At 41.3% G+C, this 12,082-nt stretch overlaps 1 protein-coding gene across 7 annotated transcripts in view; it reads right to left on the bottom strand.

The window, feature by feature from the left end:
• MAP7 (microtubule associated protein 7) overlaps nt 1–12,082 on the bottom strand; it is a 121,223-nt gene that overhangs the window by 8,231 nt on the left and 100,910 nt on the right. For 6 of the 7 annotated variants that reach the window (XM_054194697.1, XM_054194695.1, XM_054194693.1 and 3 more), the window contains 6 exons: nt 8,626–8,803; nt 6,528–6,723; nt 4,894–4,995; nt 4,556–4,606; nt 4,412–4,469; nt 1,856–1,994 (listed from right to left, as the gene is read on the bottom strand). In XM_054194697.1, coding sequence (XP_054050672.1) covers nt 1,856–1,994; nt 4,412–4,469; nt 4,556–4,606; nt 4,894–4,995; nt 6,528–6,723; nt 8,626–8,803 — 724 coding nt within the window. The remainder of the gene's footprint in view (nt 1–1,855; nt 1,995–4,411; nt 4,470–4,555; nt 4,607–4,893; nt 4,996–6,527; nt 6,724–8,625; nt 8,804–12,082) is intronic. The other variant, XM_054194694.1, reaches the window with a different exon arrangement.

Raw genomic sequence — 12,082 nt, 5'->3', positions numbered from 1 at the left:
CAAGGGACGGAGCACCTGCAGTGTCTGGGGAGTGACCCCAAATACAGGTATTCTGGGTTTGGTTGAACACCAACCACTGGTCCTGTTCAAAGACACGCATTCAGGCTAGACCCCAGTGCTGTACAAAACAGACTCACTGACCCAATGAAACTTCCCACACTGTAAGAGGAGAACAAGACCGACTGTTGCTCTAGGCCTCCTCTCCTTTACTCCCTCCTCTGGCCTGTACAAGCACATGCCACAAGTTCCCCACGAGTTCAGAAAATCTGGTCAGAAATTGAACTATCTGGTCAGAAATCTGAACTATCTTTCCCTTAAAACATGCTCAAGTCTTTTCCAGACAAAACCCAAATCTTTCTTGGGACTGGAGTGAGGTGCTCACACAAGAGACCACCTCCACCTGTTGCTGTTTTGTGTGCTACGATATCAGGTACATCTAGATGCCAGACAACCACAGCACGTGAGATGCAGTAGCAGCGGTGTTGGCACCTGGGGCTTTCACTACATGTTAAAATCTAAAAGCTACGTATTTCGTACAACAGGTTTTCAGTCTACCGGGGCTAAGTTTACATTGGGATGCTATTAAGCACTTCAGCCTTTGCCTTCCCCGTCAGCGTGGATGTCCCTCTAAAGTAGAGTCCCTCCACACCCAAACTTGGCACACCAGCTTCCCCTGCCACAGCCTTATACACACTTCCTACTTTTGTCGCTCTTCTTCAGTCTCATTTATTCATTCTTCACTTTGTCCATTCCAAGGTTCCTTCCACACGGATTCTAATGCTACATGACAGCATTCATTAGCGCGGCACATTTTGTATTACAAACATCAAGGTGCATGTAAGGCTGCAAGTGATTAACATTTAATAGCTGCCCGAGACAATTATGAGGCAGCTCTGTGCAGCTCATCCAGTGCAGCTCAGTACTCAGTGTCACTGACAGACCTTCTCTCAGCAGGAGCATCCTTGTCAGCATGACAGCAGACTAAGATCCCCCAGGCATACGGAGGGACCGAGAGAGGGCAAATTCCTCCGTCAATTAGTGCCAATCACACCCTGAAGCATACCGCCCATTACAGACTGCATGACGGCTTCCCACATTCAAGTTTTTCCCTGCATATTCTGGCACTACCTGCATAAAACATGAAAGGACTAAGGGATTATTTGGCTTTCTGCATTACTAAAATGGAAATAACTGACAGCTCATGCTTATGTAAAAGACTTCACTCGGTTCAACACCGAGGTTTCAAGCATTTCAACAGTTTCTCAAAGTCTGAGTGACTTGCTTCATGGCTACAGAGAGCTCCCAATGTTAAATATCTGCCTCCCCAAATTCTCCTTATAGAGGACAAAGATTTTTTTTTTTTTAATGCAAAGCCAAAAATGAGTGGCTTTTTGTCTCACATGAGGGACTTTCGCTTAGTAAGCAAGACTTCCTAATGCTTCAAGCAGTTCAGAAATCCAAACATCTAGGCTGAAAGCACGGTGTTCATTATTCCAAACAAGAATATTGGCACTGCAAATCCAGAGTGGTTTTTATGAAGCTTAATTCATGGAAAGGAACAAAAAAAAACTGCCCTCTCCATTAAGTTTCAATTTACATAATAATTGCTGGCAAGCAACAAATTGTTCGAAACACTGCAAAGAACTTGCTGTATTTTTACAAAATTCTTCCCTATCAGTTGGCAAAAGTGCTAAGTGAAAGATGAACACAGGATAAGATAAAAATAAACGGGAAACAAGACAAATTGACCAGCTGTATCTCGTTTTAGTTAATGACTACATGGATCTGAAAACAATTTACTACTCTAGTAACCCTCATCCCCTAAACGCCCTCCAATACCTAGCAGTCTTCTTACCTGTCCATATTTACGGGGGGTTGATGTGAAACAATCACACGCGTGCAGGTGACGGGTTGCCCGTTGTGCGGAGACGGCGCTGCCTGCTGAAGCTGAGGCCCTCCTGCAGGTTCCAGGGGAGACGCAGGACTGGTTAGGACTAGAGACAGAAAACAGGTTTTCATAAAACTAAGCCACACCATCAACCTGCAGATTAGGGTAAAACATTTCCTACAACAGACAGCACAGTCAAGGCAAGCTACAGTTTTAAAAAATAGAGCTCCCACACACCCCTCCTTCCCCCACCGGCCCTCCTTTGTCAAGGTTTTGAGCACACAAGCCCTGTTTCGGGTCTGAAGTAAATGCCAGAGATTTAAAAGATATAGCTTTACAGACAAGAATAAAGATTTTACAGTGATATACACTATGCCAAGACGTAAGCCAGTGGTCAAAACAGGCTGATCTCTGACAGGGTATTATGCTGGTACTTTTCAAGCAGCAATAGAGAATGGAATAGCAGAACACTGGGACACATCATCAGTTCCATACACTGGTCTTTCTTGGTTCCTATGTTGATCACTGGCTGTAACCCAAAAGGAAATCAAGAGGAAAAAAACTCCATGGGAAGGATACTTCTTTCAACAAGTACTAAATCACTATTATAGATGATGTAAAGAGCAATAAAAAAGTAGAGTATTCTTGTGCCTCATCCAAAGACCGTATGATAGATATTACTGGCCTGTCTTGGGATGTTCTCTTAAAGTACTACAGCCTCCTGCGTTGTACCTACAGTTACACTAATTCACATACAGCTCACTAAAAGGAAGCAATTGCACCCCACCCATACTAGCATCTGTTACTATAATCACAAGGATAATTTAGGATTCATTGGCTTGGACACATTTATCTCTGTTACCCAAAACCTCATCTGAGGAGACTTTCCTTCACCCGCTCTTGTTTTGCTATGCTCAAAATGCTTGGGCTGAAGTCTTTTACACCAAGTGTCTTAGTCTGATCTTTGGCAAGCTTTTACACAAAAGGTGTTAGCAATACAGGTTTTGGTGCTTCTGCAAGTGGACTAAGAGGAGAATACATTGGCTTTAACATTTAAAAGAGAAAAGCAGAAGAAAGTTGTTCTGCTTTGGAAAGGGAGAGTTATCTTCTATTTTGAAGCAGAGGCCAAACAAATGACAAAAAGGTGATGGATTTTGTTTCATTGTGTGATTTGACCATTCCCACAAAGGTCTTCTCATATTTTGCCAAACAGTCAGACTGAAAAAAAGGAGAAAAGTCACCATTTGTATATAATCAGAAGTCTGCTAGAGCATAATATGTAAAGTTAGATTTGGCTGAAATATGCCCATTCATTCATACCTTTAACTCAATAGCACATCTAGATAAAGCAAAGCCAAACAGTAGAGCAGTCCTGAAGGTGACAGCAGTTTTCTCTTTATCCAGTCACTCAAGGACTCCAGCTTTCCCTTGGGCTTGGGGAAATGGAGGTCCAAATTCTCATATGGCTTAGGAAACTGTCTTCTACCTCGGGCAGGAAAGCGCTAGCCACAGGTCATAGAGCCATTTATAGTTTCAAGAACTGTTTAAGTGGCTTATAGCACCTTCAACAGTGCTATAACTCCCCCCCCCCCCGCAACGCCCCGAGACATGTAAACAAATAGCTTCCAAACAGATGTAATGAAATCTGTGTCAAAACGTTCCCTGGCAGTGCTAATTACAGCATTCACTTTGAACATTAAAAAAAAAAAAAAGGCAGTACGTGCCGCCAGTGCTGTTATTTGTCTCCTACGTTAACCTACGTTACTCAACTCGAAGACAAAAGAGAAATGTGTTATGCTACAATAGGATAAGCCACTTGATAGCTTGATTTCTGTATCTTTAAATACTGCTAATTCTTACTTGATGATTGTTGAATATGAGCTACATTTTATTTTGCTTCCTTCATTGTAAGTATTGAAATCTTATACAAAACTACCTGAAATGACCAGAAAAAAAAAAAAATATAAAGGTAACAGAACAGGAGGGAAGAACAAGAGTGTGGACGTGACAGGGAGACTCTAAGCTTTTGTAGGAGCTGAATTTTGAAAGAAACAGAAATTAAGACCAAGTGAATAAGGCAACAGGTGTGGAAGAGAAATCACAGGGAGATGTTTGGATAACAAACAGTTTGGTTTTGTGACTGAGATGAAATAACCCTTTAAGGAAATGGAGTAAGTCTGCAACAACCGCATCTGTAATACTATGCAAAAGAAACTATAGAATCAGTTTCTTTTGTGATCAGAATTAGAAAACAATTTGTTTCTTTTCACTTAATTACACTTTGTAAGCAACTCCCTCTCGTTAAACAATGTGACAAAGTTGCTAAAACAGCTGACTCATTTAGTAATGGCTAACTACCTACACAGAAAGGCCAAGTAATGTTTGCTAAGACTTCAGTTATACTCCTCTCATGGTTTTCTTTACTGCAGTTAGTGTGCCAAGTTTCAGAACTGTATCTCAAATCATTGTGCTTAGTAGGCATTTATTCACCGGCTGCGCTCAGGGCACAGTTAAACACAATACCTGCTTCTCCAGTAATATTTGCCTTTGATATGTGTCCATTCTGCTGGTCATTGGGTTTCTACAAAGGAAGCACAGTTTTGTAAATTAAGAATGGCACTAAAGTGAAACATGCCCAATATTTACACGTTAAGTAGCAGCACTGACCTTATCCACAGCTTCTACACGCCTCGTTCTCTTCATGATCTCTTCAAGCCTCTACAATGAAATGTAAAGGGGTAAAATAATGTTTGCCAGCATTAGTTTAAAAATCTCTCTCCCAAACCACAACTGTTTGTCATTTATCAGTTGCATCTGTTTATTGCAAAAAGATGAATTATTTATTCCTGTTGGCAATATTCCCTTCACTTTCACATCAGGCTACACAGATGAAGACCGCAGCTTTTCTGAGCCACATTTATACCATGGATAACTTTCTACAGCTGAGGTGGAAGCAAATTGCCAAGGCAAAACTAATTACAGTTTCTCTGCATGTACTGAGTTACCTTCTTCCTTTCCAAGCGCTCTTGCTCTTCTCTTTGGAAATGCTTTTCGCGTTCTAATCGAATCCGCTCTGCCTCTTCCCTTAGGCGAGCTTCCTCTTCTTTCTGAGTTGATGGTAAAAGAAAAAGTAGTGAAGAATAATTTAATATTTAAGGACAGATTTATACGATATCTGCTTAACTATGCATATCTACAACACCCTGAAAAGACTCTTTTAGGGTCTACAAGTCACCAACGATCTTTTCAGACTGAATTGCATGTTTCTTGATTAATCTCCATGTTTTGCATATCATTAAGAGATGTGTAACTAAACAACAGACATCATATTTGGTTCTGTGCCTTTTCTGAGGCATGTGGATGAAAGCACACCAGATGATAAACAAGGAATACATTTCCTAACCTTCACCATTAAAACAGCAGCCAGGAAAGTATTCAAGAGATTCATGTTTTGAGTGGTGGATGTTTTTGAGAGTCAAACAAAAGCAGCAGAATGCTTTATTTGGCCAATAGATTCATTGCTTAATGAGATCAAGAACAAATAGCCACAAGTATATTTGCACAAGCATTCCATTCCATTCCTAATTAAATGTAACCTTGTCTGGAATATACCGTAGAGAGGCTGGGCTCCCTGACAGTGACAGTGCTGTATGATGGAACTGCTACAACAGTTCATTTGTTAAGGCTGTAACATCCAAAAAAACCTGGCCATGCTTTATTTGAGTGCTAAACTGGAGATGTACCCCAGTTTAGCATTTCAAAGAAAGCAGCATACATCTGAAAAAATAAACTGTATCTTCTAAGCTATATTCACTAACACAATCCTTTAAACATTTATTTTCAGAAGCATACATGCAATTATATACCAGAAGAAAAAAACCCAACAAACTAATGTCTACAAGGCAGACTGAAGTGCTGAATTTGGGGGTGAGAAAGTGAGTGCAAAAAGAGCAAGTGCAAGAAGAGAAGAATACTATCCAAAATGCTTACCACAGGCACTGCTGAAGCCAGTAAAGCAACATTACGCCCACCAAAAAGGAGAGCACTTGAAAAATTGTATTTTGATTTATTTACTTTCATGTCTTTTGAGTAGCTGCTCTGATTTCAGGAGGACTGCAGCAGGTAAAGGTTCTCCTTGGCTTGATTAAAGGGATCAAAACCCACCCCTTCCCACTAGCCCCACACAAAAGCAATATTTGGCATAGGATTAGAAGTCAGCAGTGCTATGTCTCCAATACTCTGAATAGTTAGTTATCTTGGCATCTGGACTTTCTAGAACTGTGGGGACAAAGAGTTCTCTGGTATAACATCATGCATTAAAATCCCCCAATACAACTCTATTGATTTTTTCATCACAATTTATCAGAAACAGGAAAGGACTTGTTCTAAATAAATGAATTCTACAAGGGAAAACCAAACCAAAACAAAACTCAACTCCCTACCACATGTTTTTGCCGAGAAGAAATACCTTTGCTCTTTGAACCACTCTATGGAATGAACTCTGCCACAACCCTATTCACTTTATACATAGCACTGAAATTTTAGATATCCCTCTAATCTAGGTGCTGCATAAGAGGTGTTGCTTCACCCATTTTGCTGCCAACCAGACCGGCATAGAAATTCCAGGAGGGCACCATACTTGTTTCTGAATGCGCTCCATCTCGTCTTTCTCCTTCTGTTCTCTCTCTTCTGCCTGTCGGCGCAGCCGTTCTTCCTTTTCCCGCTCCTCTTCTGCATTCCTTCGTTTTTTTTCCGCTTCCTGCCTGCGAGCTTCTTCCTCTTCTCGGCGAGCTCTTTCTTCAGCTATCCTCTGTGACAGCTCCTCCTTCTTTTGCCTGCAATCATGAAATGAGCACAAGAAAAATAAGTTAAAAAAGGATGGAAAAACCCCAAATCACCAGATTCCTGACCTAAGAGACCAGCACTGCAGAACACCTGGATAAAGCTTGCACTGCTCTCCCATTCATATAAGCATCAAAACAGCGGAACTGGGTCAAGCCAAGTTGTCTGTTCTGCTTCCAGCAGAGGCCAAAGGTGAAGCCCTACGGAACATAACAACTTTGCAAGGCAATACCAATACTTCTCCAGCATACGCCTGGCTTCCACTGATCTATGACTTGGGTACTTTCTGAATCAGAAACAGTATCATTGACTTTAATGCATCTTGCAAAACACTTCTTTTTGTAATTTGATTTGATCATATTTTGAAATAGCATACATTTTCAGCGCCTACCTTATCTTGTGGCAATAACTTCTGAATTTCAAAAAAAAGTACCTAATTTGGCTCATTTTTGAATGTTACCTCCTAACCTTACTCGATACCCCGTCATCCTTGTGTTATGGGAGTGAATAACTTTTCCCCATCACCTTTGATGTTACCCAAATTATTTAGGGCTCTGCAGTTCAGCATATCCCCACTCAGAAGTTGAGGGCAGATGGTCTTCCCAGCTGAAGAATCCTCACCTGTTTAGCAGATTTTCATATGGGAGCTGTTCTATACTTGCGATCTTCCTTGATGTCTGCAGTTATTTTCCCAGTTTTACTGAATTTACTATCTCAAAATATATAAAACTCAACATTCAAGAAATGGATTCACGTTGGATAGTTCAGAATGATATTTTCATTTTGTTCTCCTTTTCCAGTAACTCATAACAGTTAATTTATCTTGTTGACCATGACTCACCTGATACTTTCATACACTCAATTCCAAACAAGATTTCTTCCCTCAGAAATAATTACCCCAGAGACCACCACCACATAAATTGTTAGGATTATTTCCTTATATGCAGTCCTTTATGCTTAGCAGTATTGCAATTCAGCTTCCATTTTGTATTTCAGCAATACAAGATACATCTGAAACTTCACAACTGCTTTATCTCACCGAAGCCCAGCATTATATCACCAGCCACAACTCCTTTCAAGTTCATTTATGAAAGCGCTGAGCAGAGACTGAAAACTCCTTTCAGGGTGAAAGCTGATTATTCTTTACCTTTTGTTTTCGATCTTTCGGTCCTACTATTTATTCACCATGTTACTCTTATGCCACAGCAGCTTGTTTTCTTTACAACCCTTTTTGAGAGGGACCATGTTGTGAACCTTTTGGAAAGCCAGGCTATTTTAACTAGCTCTGCCTTGTTCCTATGTTCACGATATTGTTAAAGAACTCCAACAAATTGCAGAGCCATGGCATCCCTCTAAAAAGATGTTCAACTTGTGTTATAGCGACAGTCGTAAGCATCCAGATGGGTTACTCATTTTCTAGTAGAAAATGAGATGCAGCATCAGTTACCCTCCCAAATTGTTGGGGGTCTCGATTTTAAATGAGAAAACAAACCACCCCTGGTAGGGATCTTACAATTCAAAGCAAGAGACATTGTCCCATATCACAAAGTTGAAAACGTCTGACCAGAGTTCTCTAGCTGGAATAAACAAGTATAGCTTTGTTAATCTCTAAACAATGAATCATTACAGCAAGAATTTGCTCCCTCCTCCTGTCCTATTTTAAAGCACTACTTGGGATAAGTTTTAACCTTACAGATCTGCTTAGGTATGTATGTATTGGTCCTATAAAAAATCGCAGCAGGAAAATTTGTTTTCGGGGAGGAACTTTTGGGGAAGTGCCTCCTGCACTTCAGTACTGTGCTTCATGTATCACAATATAACAACAGAATATACACAAGAAGCTGCTAGGAAGCTGCTAAAAACATATCTTCTCCACTCCAGAGGTCTAGAATCACCTTTCAAGCTCTTCTCTCTCCCTCCTTTCTTGCTCCTCCCGTTCCCGCTGCTCACGGGCAAGGCGCCTCTTCTCAGTCAGCAGCCTTGTTGCTTCTTCAGGGTCAGTTGTACCTGCAGAGGTCTTTGTGGGGGCTGGAGAAAGAGCTGGTGGAGCAGGAGATAGGGATGGGCTGGCTGCTAAAACAGAAGGGAAGGAAAACTAGTTTGTACAGACACAGAAGCCAAGATGACACTCTTGAAAGGAACAGAAAATAGTTCCAAATACTCTGTAAAATATTTTCAAGCTTATGTGGTTTTATAAACGATTCAGAGGAGGAACACATTTCTAGATTCTAGGGGTTCATATTCCTTAAGGGAAGTTTGTTTTTACAGGATATGTGAAAACAGCTGAATTGAAAGGTTAAGCCAACTTTTCTGCCAAAAGAATAAACGCTGACAGGTGCTCAGCAGGAGTTATGCTCACTCAGCAAGTCCCTACCATCACGTCTTAAGTTTGCCCAATTCTATTCAGAGAGCAGAAGTGAAACACTGCAATATTGTATTTTCTTTGTCTGATAGCCTACATCTGAAGAGCAGAGCCAGACTTTTTGGTGACAGGTCAGTCACTTCTGGTGACTTCGTGATCTCAACCATCAACTGTTTGAAGTGATCTGCAATAACTGTAGGACACCAACCTGTGGCAACTCGTGAGACCAGAACACAGCTTCTTAACAAGCTTTGCCCCTACTGGTGAACTATGGTTTATGTTCAAATTAAGATTTGAATAGTGCCATCGTATAAATTCTTTACCCAGGCCCAGCTTTAGCCACCTGGTAGAGAAGGCGTTACAGGTTTTTCTCAAGTAAAACACGTTCGCATTTTTATAAGTTTGCCTTGCATTTTCTAGCACAGGCACAGAGCGCCTCAAGTTCACTTTTTCCTAGAGGCCAGGGACCATTACCAACACACAAGCTAACTGAAGGGAGCATTCCCAGGGTAATCACAGCTGGTAATGCAGGCAAACATGGATAGGGAAGACTTTGAACTGTTAATGGAATCAGATTCCAATCCTGGGAAGGTAGATGTAAAATAAGTCATCAGGAACAGGAGATGATTTTAAATCTACATTTAGAATCTACATCCTGATAAATCTACATAAATCTACATCCAGAGCATCTTCAGGAGATGATTTTAAATCTATATTTCTAGTCACCCCTTTGGATGTTACAGCATGTTCCTCACCTCACTAACAACTTCGTAGAGAGGTTTCCTCCCCACTTCCCCCCTCCTACACCCCATCATGTACACAGACTCAAGTTCACCTACTTTGTCTGTGCTGAATGCTCACATCCGCTGACCTCTCTGCTGTCTTCTTCTGTCAAGTAAAAACTATGCAGGTCTTTCTATAACTGCTTCAGGGCTTTCACCTTGAATTCAAACGATACATGTACACCAGTAATTTAAAGAGTGCCAGGGCCTGTTCTCTAGCCCTGGGGGAAGCTGGCACAGTTTAGCCTCAGCCAGAGGCCTCTCTCACATTACCAAAACAGGTATTCAGTCCACCCCTAGGGAACAGTCCAGGCCTGGGCTAATCTCCAAGACATAGCTGGGAACTCAGAAAGTTCTGAGATGGTCAAATATAAAAAGGTATGTCATTTGATCACTACAGATCTTGGGAGCCCTTTAGAGCTATGCTCTTAGTAGCCTTGGGGACAGAAGGTAAGAAAATGTGAGGCCACAATTACAACCTGGTTTAGAAACATATCAGAGAGCCTTTGTAATAGTTAAACAGTGTAAATGACAGAGTTCCTGCACCTCAGCCCTTTTTAATTTACTAACATGGACCAAGGCAGGGCAGTCACTCTTGAAGGGAGCACAGCTTTGTGCTCAGGTGCTGAAGCTGGCCAGTGGAACAAGTAGCTGTTTAATGCACACCTGCCCTGCTGTCAGCAAAGATGACAACATCTTGCACAGGCACACCCAAAATACCTTTAAAACTTCATTGGCATCCATAAAGTCATGTGAGATTTGCCTGAAAAAGGTTGAATAGCTCCATCAGTGGCCATTACTTGCTGACCTCCTGGAGGAGTTACCTCCTAGCAGGTAGCTGAGCCAGGCAGGTGAAAGGCAAGTTCAGTCAACTGGCAGAAATCAGCTATGTTCACCTGCAACAGAGACCTAGGAGACATCAGCAATGTCCAAATGCTGCACTCGCCCCTCTCTAAATTCTTGCATTCAACCAGTGGCTAAGTTTTGGCACTTTGAGCCTCCATCAGCAGTACAAAAGCTGTCCTCTAACCTCACACACAAAATGCTTAGCCTGAGGTCTCAATCTTTGGTCCCGATCGTCACTTCCTCCGGCTTTAGCAAAAGACATCCAATTTGAAGTGCTGCTCACCACTTTGACTTATAGTATCCTTCGCTTTCCCCACTCTCCACTACTTGTTGCTTTGCTGTGAATACAGACTACTTCACTTTTGAATATCTTTATCACACATAACCCATTTCCATACTAAATGATCTTGTCACAAACTCAAGTATTGACTGACTCTGCAAAGAAATCAAGCCTCTCTTCCTCCTGAGCTAAACTGTCAAATAAGCATGATGATGTTCCTCTGGTCCGCACCTTGTACTGGGGAACTACAACTTGTAAACATTTGCAAAGTTATCTCCGTGGTATCCTCAAGATCCTTTTAAAAGGAAGCTTTCTCCTTAAGAGGAAGCAGGCAAAAGGTTATCAGAAGAGCAGTGAAGACACATGCTAACATGGCAATTAGCTCGTATCTTCTTCACATGCCCATGGCCAACAGGTGCATCCATTTATTATAGTGAATCTCTACATTTTTGTGTGGTTGCACCTTGTGTGGTAGGACCTGGGCATCAGGCTGGCACTACTGTAACAGAACTTATTAGTACAAAAGAAATCAATTCACATCAGGTCTTCTCACAGAAGAACAACCCCCAACTACACATCTTGCAGTTAAATGCAGGATTATTAATACTTAAAACTGTTTTCTGAAGGACAATCATTCACTGGGGAATCTATGTCTTTTAAATTCAAAGTCCTAAGTAATCCGTCCTGGGAATCCTAGTGGTCACAATGGCCATTCTGTCCCATCTGCGAGACAGACAGCTTATGCCATATTTAAAATGGACGAAAACCTCTGCTAGGACACTTACATTTTTCATTTTCAGATTTACCTTTTTCCCTTCCTATGCTTTATGATCATTGCTTTATTTTGTGTGTACATCCTTTTTTGCCTTGCTGCTTTCCATGGTTGGTGTGGGGTTTTTTTGTTTGTTGGGTAATATTTTTTTTAAAATAACTCGTTTTCCCTGAAAAGTGTTGCCTATTCCTCTTTACTCTTCTCCTTGATTCTCCTCCGCATTTCACTTTATCCTGGTAATCTCTCCCATGGTGTGGTACTCTTGCAGTATTACAGGTAAGCTGCTCGTGTTATCAGCACAACTGTACTG

This window comes from Rissa tridactyla, chromosome 3, assembly GCF_028500815.1.
Source record: "Rissa tridactyla isolate bRisTri1 chromosome 3, bRisTri1.patW.cur.20221130, whole genome shotgun sequence".
Lineage (NCBI taxonomy): Eukaryota > Metazoa > Chordata > Aves > Charadriiformes > Laridae > Rissa > Rissa tridactyla.
This window is presented reverse-complemented; position numbering and strand designations above follow the sequence as displayed.